At 32.4% G+C, this 14,784-nt stretch overlaps 2 protein-coding genes across 2 annotated transcripts; both read right to left on the bottom strand.

Annotated features, from left to right (window-relative positions):
* Window positions 1–4,513: 4,513 nt before the first annotated feature.
* Window positions 4,514–6,579, bottom strand: LOC143196680 (odorant receptor 10-like). Its single transcript, XM_076404564.1, has 3 exons — window positions 6,466–6,579; window positions 5,537–5,692; window positions 4,514–4,990 (listed from the first exon to the last, which is right to left on the bottom strand). The coding sequence occupies exons 1-3, from the start codon at window positions 6,529–6,531 to the stop codon at window positions 4,940–4,942; spliced, it is 273 nt and encodes a 90-aa protein (XP_076260679.1). The 5' UTR covers window positions 6,532–6,579; the 3' UTR covers window positions 4,514–4,939.
* A 361-nt stretch (window positions 6,580–6,940) lies between these two features.
* On the bottom strand, window positions 6,941–11,833 carry LOC143195745 (uncharacterized). Its single transcript, XM_076403178.1, has 6 exons — window positions 11,760–11,833; window positions 10,405–10,609; window positions 10,023–10,259; window positions 9,674–9,879; window positions 8,393–8,502; window positions 6,941–7,067 (listed from the first exon to the last, which is right to left on the bottom strand). Exons 1-6 carry the CDS (start codon window positions 11,778–11,780, stop codon window positions 6,941–6,943), a joined length of 906 nt encoding a protein of 301 aa, XP_076259293.1. The 5' UTR covers window positions 11,781–11,833.
* Between the last annotated feature and the right edge of the window lie 2,951 nt (window positions 11,834–14,784).

Here is a 14,784-nt window from a genome sequence, read left to right as displayed (position 1 = left end):
CTGGCGGAACACTTAGCCAGGCGGTAAAAATAATCCATCATCTGTCGAGTGAGGAAAAGTTACCTATTCTTAAGGAAAACAGAAGTATATGATTTAGTGTGCCGCTGTCATTAAAATTTAATCTGGCGTCTAATAAAAAGCTTAATATAAATGCTTAGCAGCCGCTGATTTCTATAAAATGTATTTTAACTAATAGATCAGTTGAAAAGTCCCCGGCTCTGGCAAAATTAGTTTTTTACTCTATATAATTCCCTTCAAGGGTGATTATAGCGACCCTCCGACTTTTCGATACCATTTTTGTAGTACGATTTGCCCTTCAAACGGTCCAATAACGCTATGTAATAGTCGCTCTTGATGGTCCTTCCTTTTTAAACGTAGTGAATGAAAATTACTCCATGCGCATCCCAAAATACAGACGCCATAACGTTCCCAGTCGACTGATACGTTTTCCCATGCTTTGGAGCGGGTTTATCATGTGCAGTCCCCTCAGGTGACTGTCGATTGGACTTTGGGGTATAATGATGGAGACATGTTTCATCCATTGTCACATATCGATGCAAAAACTCGAGTTTATTACGCTTGATCATCTTCAAACACAGCCCAGAATTATCAACTCGTCATTGTTTTTGGTCAAAAGTGAGCTAGCACGGCACCCACTTTGCACAGAGCTTTCTCATACCCAAATATTCGTGAATGATATGATGTACACGTTTTGTTGATATCTTTAGAGTGTTTGCTATTTCATTCAATTTCAATTTACGGTCATACAAAATCATTTTGTGGATTTTTTAATGTTTTCGTCGGTAACAACCTGTTTTGGTCGTCTACTACATTCATCGTCTTCGGTGCTCATTTCACCACGTCTAAACTTAGCATACCAATCCTTTATGGTTGATTTTCCTGGGGTATTGTCCGGAAACTCGGCATCAAGCCAACTTTTTGCTTAAACTGTATTTTTTCCTTCAAAAAGTAATATTTTGTCAACACGCAAAATTCTTTTTTTAATTTTTTTTTACAATAAAAAAAGTTGGTTTACTCAAAATACTATAATTCACAAACTAATAATCCGACAGTTTCAAATTTATAGACGCATCTTTTAAGGATTTGGGCTAACACAAAAAACATATGGATTTAATTCTAATAGCGCCATCTGTGTGTCAGGCCGGGGACGTCTCAATTGACCTGTTAGTGGACCCGGCCAAGCGTTACTGTGGCTAAGGTATACGCTAAATGTTATTATAGCAAACTATTCAATACAGAATTGATATTAAGCACAAAGCAACATAAAATTTTGAATTGTATACTTTATTAATCCTATATTCAACTTTTCAACAAATGAGTAAATTATAAATTTGTTAGTTGATAACATGTAACATGTAATTTTATAAATAAAGTAGGTAGGGTAGATAATTCTTTATTTCTAACAAATATATTTATTATTTCGAAACATAAACGTTTACAATTTTAATTTAATTCACCGTTGGTAGAACTTGTCCCTCGGTAAAAATTAATAATTATAACTACCAACGCGAATGCATTTCGATCGACGTTTGACATGGAAAAAACATATAGTGACAAAACGCAAGCAGCTTGAGCTTAAACTACATCAAATGTATTGGCTGATAGGGCGTAAATCTAAATTATCCTTAGATAATTTTTTGCTGTATAAGTCAATACTTAGACCCATTTGGACCTATAGTATTGAACTGTGGGGTACTACCAGCAAATCTAACATATATATTCTCCAGAGGTTGCAGAATAAAGTATTGCGAGTCATCGTCGATGGCTCATATTACGTCTCATACCAATTCAACGCGATATCCCCTTAAAACCCATAACGAGTTTGTTTCGAAGTGTTAGCTCAAAGTGTTTTGAAAGACTGTCAGTGCATCCTAATGCACTCGCCAAATAGTTTAACGTGCGTGATGACTGTGAAGTGCTTAGACTCAAACGTAATCTACCATACGAACTGATTAATAGACACATAGAGTGATATATAATAATATCTACAATAAGTTAGAGTAGTCTTTAGAATGAGGTAGGATAGAGTTTAGAATAGAATAATTAGATAAGTTAGAATAGAATCTAGAATAAGATTTAGATTATAAGTTTGTACAGCCGATTACTTACTGAAGCGATCTTCTATATATCAGTAGAGTCACGGGCAGATTGTTGTACAGGCAGAAGTTCTAAGAAATTAATTTAAAATAATAATAATTCATCATTAATTGGTGCATAATATTCTTGTTAACCTGTCTCTAACTAATAACATAAACTAATAACTCAAATAAATTCGATGGTTTTCTCACACGTGAGCATGCAACATATAGTCGCCCATGGGAAAAATACGGATTTTCCAAATCTAAACGGCCAATACACATTTTCCTGCCATGAAACTTACTTATAGATTACGATGGTGTCATTGGAATACGTGACAACAAGACCACTTCTCCTTTAAACTTTCCAGTCAAAATGGTTCCTTCAAGAATATCTCCGGTGATCTTTTACTGATGATTTCCGGTGAATAATAGCTGAACCAATCTTCAATCGTAGATTATGTGATGGCATTCCGGATATATCTAGAGAATTAAGAAATGGAAAACGTCCACTTTCATTTTCATCAACAGGATCGATTGATTTAAAAGAAATCAGATCGGCTGGCAACAACTGTTGTATCTGGAAGTTAATTTTGTCGATATCATCATTTTTGGGTGCCAAAATAGCCCGATTACTGAGCCACTTATGATCCAAGTAATTATTTTGTATATCGAGGAAAATACTCTCAATTAATTGATTTTTTGCGTTGACAACAGGGCAGAAAATGTCCGGCGTCACAGATTTGTTTTGTTGGTAATTTATTTATTGTATGTTACAAAATTATATAATTATTTTTGTATTCTTTTGCGCTCGGCACCGACTTCAAAGTCAATAATTATTATTAAATATTTTATTTTGAAACTTTTTTTTTTTGTTAAAAGTCTAAGTTGTTTGATTATTTCTTAATGTTTAGAGAATTCCTCATTTATTTTTTGAAGTCGATTCAATTTTTTTGCTAAAAATATTTCTACGAGGTCTTATATGCTACAGTTAGTGTTTAAACAGCAAACTCAATGGCTTTTGCACTGAACGACTTCCGATTGTCCGCCGGATCAGCTCAGCGATAACATTATACACAAATCTCTGATTATTTTAGATGAAAAATATGTGAAAACTTTGTACGTGCTATTGAAATTTAAGCGCTTTCCTCGACTTTCCCCCCTTCTGCCAATCAGATCCTGATTTGGTTACAATAGAACCACCTCGGCCCACAATTGACGGAGAAATCGGTGAACATATATTAAATTGCCTGTTTTTAAATACATATATATATATATATATATATATATATATATATATATATATATATATATATATATATATAGGCGAACCTAGAACCCCCTCCTTTTTCGAAGTCGGTTAAAAACAACAATGAACTTTCTTGCTGGTTGTTCTATAATATTATAAAATATTTCTTTTTGGATAAAAATTGTTCAATACTTATTAAAACTACCGGCCACTATTATCGTGAAGACAAACACACATATCGTGAATTGAATACATAATACATTGAAAGAAATTTCTCGCCGTTGGCTGTTTCATACTTTACCACGATTTATATTTCACACAAATATATCATTTCTTGATAGGTACATCAATTCAATAACGTAGAAATCCAGTGAAGAATAATGACATATATGTCAAATATGATATAACTATGTGTTAACGGTAATTTCGAATAGTACTTTAATTGAGGTCGAGTAAATATTTACATATTTACCAAGAATGGGGTTCAAATATGTAGTCACTGATTACCATAAAGCATAGTTCGTAAATATATTTCACATTTTTTATTACTTAGATACAAATGTTGAGAGTGCGCAGGAAATGTTATTACTTTTATTACTAACAAGGAGGAAGGACGGTCTGGCCTAGGTTGTTGAAATCAATCAAATGGGCCAACTCTGGTAAAAACACAACTGGGCTAGGTGACCTTCACAATCATATACTCATACTGTGGGTATTGCAAACCCATACATATACAAAGCAATTCACAATGTATGATGTGCCTGAATTTTCCCTTTTTTTAATAAATATAAAATTTATAATAAATTAATTTTTTTCTCTCATTCTTTTGTTTTCGTTCCTGTAGATAAATGAACTGAGAGTAATTAAAATAAGATAAGCTTCTGTATGAGATAGATTACCAGCAAATCTGCCAAATAAAATACATTGAAAAAAATTAATTTAATAACAGAGCTCTTGAACTTCAGTAATCTTTAATTAAAGATATAATGGCGAAGGTATTTTTTGTATTTTATTGAAGCACCTTCACCATTCCCATTTTTCCAATAATACATTACCTGACTTCTAATACAATTAAACATATAACATCATTATATGAATATAATATTATAACACAAGGCTCAATAGGATCCTGTGAATAAAAGAACAACTTTTTAGCACAATTTAACTTCATTCTTCAAAATAGTTTACCACATTCAATCCAGTGTTCCTCCAATTTTTTATACCTTTGTCGTAGGAAAATGTGCCTTTAAGCATTTGAACCGAATATTTTTCACTAGAATATTCCTTTGAGATTTTCAAACAGCCAGTAATTACCGGTCTCAGATCTGGACTATACGAAGGGTGGCAAAGCAATTTCAAGCACTTTAACACATTTTTATCGACTTGTACGTCTTGTACTTCGAAATGCTAGTATAGTCATAAAATTGACACGTGTCAGTCAAAGGTTATAGTTAAATAATTAGACATAAGACAGTTAGACAAAATTTAATTTATGCTGTCTTTCCATCACTATAAGTGTTTCGAATAATTGTTGCTTCGAATGGTTCGTGCAATTATTTCAGAACATACCTTCGACAAATTTATCGAACTGAAGTTATTTTCCCCGTGACAATAGTGAGACATATGAATAAGCCATTTTGAATATCTGCAATTAAATATAAATTAGAAAATGTTAAACCTTTAAGCTCAATTAATTATATTATTTAAGAAATTAATATTATCTTATATAAGCTCTATCCCGCTTTTTCTTGAATATGTGCTTCCAACTTATCAACATAAATGATTTAACTTAGTTGTAGCTGTTCTTAGTTCTTGGTAGATATTAATAATTTGAAATTATCCCTTGCTTTTTATCGTTGAAGTAGATTTATAATGCAGACTTTCTTGTCCATCATTACCTCTTTTTCAGTTTTAAATGTTTTAGTTTATAATTAAAGCATTTGACGTGGCTACTGATCAAGTAATTCCACATTCCTTATTTCGCATGTTTTTAATATTAAATATAATATAAAAATAATATTAAAATAGTGAAAAAAGCTGTTTTATTCAACCTTTGACTCTGGTTAAAAAAGGTACTTAACAACAACTGTTTTATCTAAGCCATCTTAAGTAATTTGAACACTTCATACATATTCTTTGAGCCAAAATTATAGATATTAATTAATATTATAACGCCAATAGTTATACTTACAGCAATTACAGATTGCTCAGACATAACACCAAACGGACCAATGGTTAGTACTATTGGATTCTTGGAACGCATCATAGCCAAAAAAAATAGTTTCTTTATAGCAGTAGATTGTTTATACCAGTTTGTACAATAAATAGTCGTAGATAATTCCCCACTCTATAGAAATGTGAGTTAGATTACACTAACAAAAGATTTAAATCATTTTGTTTATAATAGTTTTTTTAAAGAAAACAATTGGCTTTATGAATGAAAACTCAGTTGCAGGTGCTTTGATAGATAAAAGACAGCAAATGTCATGCCAAAATTGTTATACTGTAAAGCGCTTACGTTTGTTTGTGTTTCATTTTTTACAAGAGACTAGATGGAATGCTTACTTACTTATACATTTTATACAACACACACTTATACATTTGTGGGAAAATGTTGGTGATTTTACGTAGTATATTTTCTCAATGACAATGAATAAGATCAAGTGAATTTCGGTCTCCAAATCGCTCTCTTAGTCGAATGGTCTCATTCTGAAGCAAGATATGTGTCAATCAAATTCTTGTAATGTGACTTAGTCCACGATACCTCTGGATGTTCTTAAAACTATACAATTTTCTTTTAAACCTTGCACCTTCTTTGAAATCTTTGACCTACAATGTGATATCTGATCCTATATCTTGCCATCTAAATTCTGCTTGTTCTTGTACATCTTGTACACGTGTTTTTTTATCTCTTCCATCAACACTTACTCTATGTACTTAATTTTACTGTTATACATTACCTTATTTTATAAATTATAAATTTATAAAATGACGATTTTTACCATTTTTCACATTTGCTGCTATTATCTGTAAAGGACATTGCAACTGAATTTTCATATCAGCCACTTGTTCTTACTGTGACACGGTATCTTGGACTATAATATATTTAAATAACTTTACCAAACTCTGGATTTCATCAGCACAATAACCAAACAATAAGAGCTGATAACATACTTGCATTAACATCGCCCCGTAAAAAGCAATATGGACAGCCTAAAATATAATAACACGTATTATGTAAGAGCATAATGAATTGGAAAATAAGTAATTTTGTTTGTTTTTAATATTTGTTGAAGTGAATTTATTCATATACCTTTCAAACGCTAATGATATACGGACCGTATCATCATTTCGACAACAATTTACAGATAAAATCTCGGTCAATTTTTTTTTAATAAAAACAAAATATGACCAAAATAGTCTCCTGGATCTCCATTTTCAAAGCGCAAGCCGATGAAACGAATGACGCCACCTTTGTATCTACAATGTTTTATGGACCGTTACTATTCAAACGCGCTATATTCTGTCTTCAGTGGATTAGCAAAAAAAAATGAAATTACTTTTTCTCCAACTTTATATATGATGGATTTACTATTTAATTTAAACTGTAATTGTCTCTTACAAGTAAAAACTGAACAATCATTGAAGCAATCATTAAGGATGATATGACATACTCTATTAGTATTGCAATATTTATAGCCTTATTTAAATCTGCCATATCCCTAAAATAAGTGAATGTTAGTATTTTTCAATTAGTACGGAAGCATATCTATATTGAATTTAAAAGTATTGCCACTAATTAATTAGGTATTATTTTAGTAAGTACTTTGAATTAGAAAAGAAACAAGCCGCTGAAAATCATTGTTTGGTGGTAGAAACTTACTCTAAACTTGCTCTAACTTTAAAAACATGTGAATCGTGGTTTCAAATAGTTCAAATAAAAAAATCCAAGACAAGACCCAACTCAAAAACAAATGGTATAAGCGTTGAATGGGACGATTAACGGCCGATTATGAGCAATGTTGAAAATCCAAAAGGTGGCAAGATGGGTGCCTCGTCAATTGAATGACAGGCAAATGGAAAATAGAAAAATCGGCTGTAAAATGCTGCTTCAAAGGTATGATCTGAAGTCATTTCTGCATCGAATAGTGACGGGTGATGAAAAGTGGATTTATTGTGGAAACTCTAAGGGCAAAAAATCATAATTGTCACGTGGGGAAGCTGGCCGATCGACTCCAAGACTGAATAGTTTTGGTCGTCAGATAATGCTCTGGATTTGGTGGGAGTGGCGTAGTGTATTACGAACTGTAAAGAGTTAACCTGGTGAAACAGTTAATAGTGATACGCTACCGACAACAAATTATCTATTTGAACCAAAAACTTATCGAGAAAGGTCCAGAATGGACACGAAGGTACAGTAAAGTGATTTTAAGTCTGATAAAGCAAAACCGGTCAAGGATGCGTCGAAAGCATTTGGATAGGAGGACATATTAGCGCACCCGTCGTACTCTCCAGACCTTGTCCCGTCAGACTACTAACGTTTCACATCAATGGGACACCCGCTGCAGAGCAGCACTTCGCCGATTTCGAAGAAGTTAGAAAATGGCTCGATGAATGGCTTTTCTCAAAGTACAAACAGTTTTATTTTAGGATTACACACATAAATAGCTTGAAAGATGGGAAAAATGTATAAAATCAAATGGCCTATACTTTGAATAAATACATTTTTTCATTTTTAAATTATGTAGTTTCTTTCCGAAAAAATAAAGAGTACAGGTAATAATTAAGACCCGTATGTCAAAGAAATGTCAGCCAGAACTCAGTCTATCGTAGACTTAAATGTGGCGAACTTTGTGTAGGATCTTAGGCCTGCAATCGTACAAGATCCCAACTAATTTGGCCTGAAAATGACCTTTAGCGGCAATTGATGAAGTTCTATTGCTGGATTCAGTACTACCTCATACGCAATATCTGTCATTCTGTATCAACACCTGCCTTCACTGAAAAACCCTATAGAATAAACGATGATTTAAATTTTATTTCTTACAATATCAATTTCTGGTGATTTTGCAGTAAACTCTTTAATTTTTCTTGTAATACTTTTTCACTGTCTGATGTCTCATTATCACCGAAACACTTGAAGTGGTAGTGAAGAACCTAAAATTAATATCTGTAAACAAAGATGTTTTGCTCATTTTAATATCACTACATAGTATAAAACAAAGCCGCCTTTTCTGTCCCTATATCCCTATGTGCGCTTAAATCTTTAAAACTACGCAACGGATTTTGATGCGGTTTTTTTCAATAGATAGAGTGATTCAAGAGGAAGGTTTATATGTATAATACATGCATAATATACTAAGGCAACATTGCTAATTTTAGAGGTTTCTAACGTGATGTCGTAAATTAACCTATTTTTTTAGGCTTATTTAGCAATTAGCAAAAACACTGCCTAACCCTACGAGTTAGATCAAATTAATGTACTACAGTATTGTACACCATAAAAAGGTCTACAAAAAAGTCCGCGATGGTATATGTTTATCTTTTAGGGATAACCCACATTAACAATTTTTATTGTTTACTTTTTACGTGAGAAAATGGCTTATTTACGAAGCTATTTTAAGCAATACGGCATTAATCCTTATCGCATTAAGTACCTTAAATACAGTGTACAATTAATATAGATCAATATGGTTCCTTACAGCATCTAAATTAAACAAATATTTTCGGAAATATTACAAATTTAAAATTTGCGTTTAAAAATGTGTAATGTAATAAAAATTGTATGAATTTAGATATTCCAAAGATAGCAGGAAATCTTCATAGTAAGTATAGGGGAAGAGGAATTGTTTTACTCCAAATTTAATGCGTGCAGGCCAAGGGCAGTAATGAATGAACCAAAAATACTGGATCGATTTTAATCATGTTTTCATTGAGTGACATAGGCATATATATTTTATGCCCGTGCAAAATCGGAGCGGGCCGCTATGTTTTTATATACAACGTTCATATTTTTTCTGTAGTGTATTTAATTTAGTATCAGCATTGCACCCGTGCGAAGCCGGGGCGGGTCGCTAGTATATCTATATTTTGATCTAATAAGAAATAGTTCAAGAATAGTTCGCAATAACTGGAATTCAATTTACATGTAAAACCAAATTTTTAATTTTCCAATTGATTAACAAAATTTTTAACCAGTATTTAACCAAATCCATATGTATAGTTTTTAAGTTTCAAATTAGATACATAATTATTTTTAAGTACGTAATTGTTATATTAACAATTTAATATTCAAATGATGGATAATGCTACTTAATGTTATACTCACCCGAATGCGACCAACCGCATTATTCATAATTGAATTTAACAAGGTTTGATATGAACAAATTAATAAAATAACATATATAGCAATGCAATTTTCTGCAATAAACAATATATAAAAATGCTCCTCATAGGGACAATACGATGACAGTAGATGTATCGGCCTGACAGAAAAATTGTGTTTTTCCTCAAATTGATACGCTTCGATGATTACTAGAAAAATATATGTTAGTGCACCAGTAAATATTTTACTTTCAAGAAACGAAGAAAGAAGGCCACTTTTTTATCAGTTTTGCCTCGAATAATGTTATTTGCGAAGAAGAAATATCTTCACATACATTGATTGTTAAACTTACTATTTACATCGTATAGAGTGCCAGCTGCAATAGTTAGACCAACTAAAATAAAATTTGTACGATTACAATAAGTCACGGTTTCTACGATGATATTTCGTATATCTTGGTTAGATTCAGCCGCTTCATTGGTGTCCTTTATTCCCATTAGAAAAACGTCTGCCATACGTTTGGTTCCAAATATACGAAATTTTAAAAGAAGTATAAAAGCCATTGTTATTTTTCCCACCTGTTCGATAACTGAAACAAGATCCTTTTATGATATGACGGAATTATTAGCGTTGAAAATAACATATATAAACCAAACCAAACTTTCCAGGCGTCTTTTTCAACATACGTGCAGATAGTAAAGAATGTAAAAATGTAAAATATTACAATAAGTTACCCAGGTTCATCTCATTGCCTTCAATTAACAAAATCGACAACTTAATAGCAGTTAATGTTGTCAGCGTAATAAATATACTCATAATTGTGAAACCATACATCTTATACAAAAGAATAGTTCTGGGATTTGCACTTTTCATTCTCCACGAACCTATTAATAACATAAAGTTTTTTGTAACTTTAAACATGTCATCTCCAAGCTTCCCCTAAAACAAATAAAACATAATGAATACAACAGGTCAATATAAAAGTCCCCGGGCTACGAAAGTTTCTTTCCAGCCAGCATTATTTTAAGATCTGAGAACCGGAAATAGTCGCTGGGAGCCAGAACTGAAGAATACGGTGGACGAGGAAGCAATTCGAAGCCCAATTTACGGATTTTTGCCATTGTTTTCACTGATTTGTGAGACGGTACATTGTCTTCGTGAAGCAGCACTGTCTTTTTCTTCAAATACGGCCGTTTTTCGGCGATTTCGTCCTTCAAACGGTCCAATAACGCTATGTAATAGTCGCTGTGGATGGTCTTCCCTTTTTCAAGATAATCAATGAAAATTAATCCATGCGCATCCCAAAATACAGACGCCATAGCCTTGCTTTGGAGCGGGTTCATCGTGTGCAGTCCACTCGGATGACTGTCGATTGGACTTCGGTTGAAATGATGGAGCCATGTTTCATCCAATGTCACATATCGACGCAAAAGCTCGGGTTTATTATGCTTGATCATCTTCAAACACTGCTCCGAATCATCAACTTGTCGTTGTTTTTGATGAAAAGTGAGCTCGCTTGGCACCCACTTAAATCTGCGGTCATTCAAAATCATTTTGTGGATTTTTTAAATGTTTTCGTCTGTAACAACCTCTTTTGGGCATTCATTGCGTTCAATGTCTTCGGTGTTCATTTCACCACGTCTAAACTTAGCATACCAATCCTTGATAGTTGATTTTCCTGGGGCAGTGTCCGGAAAGTGAGCAGCAAGCCAAGTTTTTGCGTCAACTGTATTTTTTCCCTTCAAAAAACAATATTTTATCAACATGCGAAATTCCTTTTTATCCACTTTTTCACAATAACAAAAGTTGCTTCACTCAAAATCCAATAATTCGCAAACTAATAAACTGACAACTGTCAAATTTATCTTAGGCATCTTTTGAGTGCTAGGGTTACCTAAAAAGCAAATGGATTTAATTCTAATAGCACCATCTATGTGTCAGGCCGAGGACGTTTCAATTGACCTGTTATTTACACATAGTCTCAACAATTTTCTTAAAATAAATAAATAACCACAGTTTTTGACAAATCTACGCTTAAATATGATAAAATGTCAACACCAACTAAATTTGTTATTACGAATAAATTTACCTGAAAATGTTGTTGCTCCATCGTGTCTCCACTAACTTCTGCTGTCCAATAATAAATTTCTATATCTAAACGATTTCTTCCTATTCAGGCATTTATACTAACACCAACAATTTAATATTTGATAATTCGTTAATTTTGTATCGTTTCGACTACACTATATTTTTGATTTACCAGAAATGCAATATATTGGATATATTATTTACTTGAACGTGTTTTAAGTAAAATTGACATCAATTTTCCAAAGAAAAAAAAAATTAATAATATATGGCCATGAATTATATATGTAATTCTTTATGAAGAGCAAAAAATACAAATGCGGTGGAATGGAATGCAAAGACTTAAAAATTGTAAAGAATATTTATAGAAAAATATTGATACAGTGCAAAAACAAGCAATCTTCAAGTCATGCAGGAGAAAAATAAGAATTGCACTTAGCCCATGGTTAATAAAAAGTCATTACAGCTTGCATGACTGCTCAAAATGTATATACTAGAAGAATTAATGAATAACTCTAATAAGTTATAGTTGGATTTGGCTATGCAAGAAGAGATGTGATGACACTCCATATTTGTGATGAATTTATGTCTAAGACAAAGCCTATCGAAGTAAAATGGAGAAATATGAACCGAGTAATTTTCAGAAATTTCCGTGCATAATAGGATAGGTCTCTCCTCGAGAATAAAGTGGAATGTATTTATCAAAAATAATATTTTTTTAGTTTTGATAAAAAGTATCAAAATACATGTGTTTTCCGATCGAATAAACGTTTCATTTTGTATAAAATTCATTTTATATCTATTTAGAACTTATATTTTTTAAGATTTATACATTTTATGAAAATTATTATAGCACCATTCGATTCAAACGCTTAAACATAGAAAAAAATGGATTTAATTCTAGTAGCGTCATCTATGTGTCAGGCTGAGGACTTTTCAATTGACCTGCTATTTACTAAATAGTAAATATCTTTTTATAATCCTCGCAATTTTTATTACCTTGTTATTATTTGAACGAAATTGACAAGAAAACTTGAAAATAGTGCAAATTTACATATTTTCTTTTTAAGATATAAGAAACGAATGTCCATGTTAAATCAGTCTAACAAAAACAATTACATTTCAATGATACAATGATACAAACTTAATTTTTATATCGAGTATAGAGTGACATTACACTCTGGTTTATAAACCATAATTTACTACAAGTAGTAGTTGTGTTCGAATCGATTGAAAATTGTAAACCTAATAAACCGTATTAATGAATGGTGTTTAGTTGTTAAAGTTTCAATAAATTTCAAAAAAAAGGTTTAAAACGATAATTGGTAATTATTGTGCATCAAATAATGTATAAAGTTTTTCTTATTAAAATACAAAGTGTACTAAATAATTTTACCTAGGTGAAGTAAACTATGTCAGTTACATTTTATTAAAATACGTTAATTTAGGGAAAGAGTAATCTCAGTTTTTCCAAAAAGACAGTATATTATTCTTATAGAATGAATATATACCATAACACGTTTAAGAAGTAAAACATACAAAATACAGAATATGAAAGATTTTAGATGCAAAACAAAAGTCTCAAAATAATAAAATGTAAAATTGCTTTGAGGTTTATAATTCTTAAGATATGTGATATAAACCAATCCACTCATTTTTAGAAAATGCAGTTCTTCCTGGGTAACTTAAAAATCTCTTGCCATTACCTGAAGAGAAATGACAGAAATAAATTCGAAAATGGTGAAAAATTGTAAATATTCATTACTGTGTACATAGAAAAAATGATAAATGTAAAAGTCTCAAATTACATGTATTTTGGAGTAAAACAAAGTAATACCCATGTTAAATTACTATTTTACCTGCCTATCTACTGTATCGATTAAATTATTATGTGCAGTTATTTAGTTAAAAGTTTCTTAAGTAATGAGGCATGATTAGAGAAAATTTTTAATAAATTATAAATTGACACTAAGTTATATAAACAAAGAAAATTCTAATACAACGTATAATAGTGATATAATGGAGGTAAGTAGCATTCAAGTTTATAGTTATGTGTACAACATGTCACTCAGTAGGTCCGGACGTATCCAAGAAAAGAACAACTCTTAATCAAATAAGTCTTCTTCAAAATTGATACATACAGTCCCTAATTTTTATGCTTCTTTAGAGAAATGGTTTGACATTTTATTTCAATCTCTGCTCCTACTTTGTGAAACAACTTTTCCCGAAGCTTCATTTCGATGTTTGCAAACAACCATTAGTCACTAGCGACCAAATCTGGACTATTCAATAAGTATGAAAGAATTTCGGAAGAATAAGTCCTTGAATTCGATCAATTTTCATGTACTAGTGACACGTTGTACTGATATGGTAAAATCTGCAACTGATGCACTTTTTTCCACTCAACTGATGAACTTTTGTCAACTATTTGGAGGAAACCAAACAGCGTCGATTGAGGCTGCTTGCTTCTTCAAGAGTAACACCGCACATCCGAAGCAGACTCCAAAAACAACTCGATAAGACGGTCCAGTGGTTACATTTCTGGAGGTTGCAGGTCAACCCACACAAAACCCAGGCCATCTTCTTCCACAAGAAGCGTCTTGCACCGAGCATTTCGCGTCTTAAAATCGAGAACGCCTAAATCCCATGGTCAGAAGAAGCCACCTATCTCGGTCTTGTCTTCGATCGCAAATTTAGGTGGAATTCCCACATTCAAATGTCCCTCCATAACGGTCAAGGTATTGTTAATTTGCTGTTCCCGCTTATCAACCGGGCCAGCAGGCTTCCTCTATCTATAAAATCTCTCCTGTACAAGATGCTGGTTCGATCAGTCTTTCTATACGGCTCCAGTGTATATCTAAAATACGTCTCACCTAGCCAGGTGGAACGTCTTCAAGTCTTTCAAAACAAAATTCTCAGGAGAATAATCAGTGCCCCCTGGTTCGTCAGGAACAATCAAATTCATAGGGAAACAGACGTCCCCTAAGTTCACGATTTTATATCCGAGGTTTACTCGAGATATATCTCCA

This window comes from Rhynchophorus ferrugineus, unplaced genomic scaffold (assembly GCF_030347505.1).
Source record: "Rhynchophorus ferrugineus isolate W39M unplaced genomic scaffold, kcgeb_rfMv2 rfM4, whole genome shotgun sequence".
NCBI lineage: Eukaryota > Metazoa > Arthropoda > Insecta > Coleoptera > Curculionidae > Rhynchophorus > Rhynchophorus ferrugineus.
Note: the sequence above shows the minus strand (reverse complement) of the source record. Positions and strands in the feature narration are given on the sequence as shown.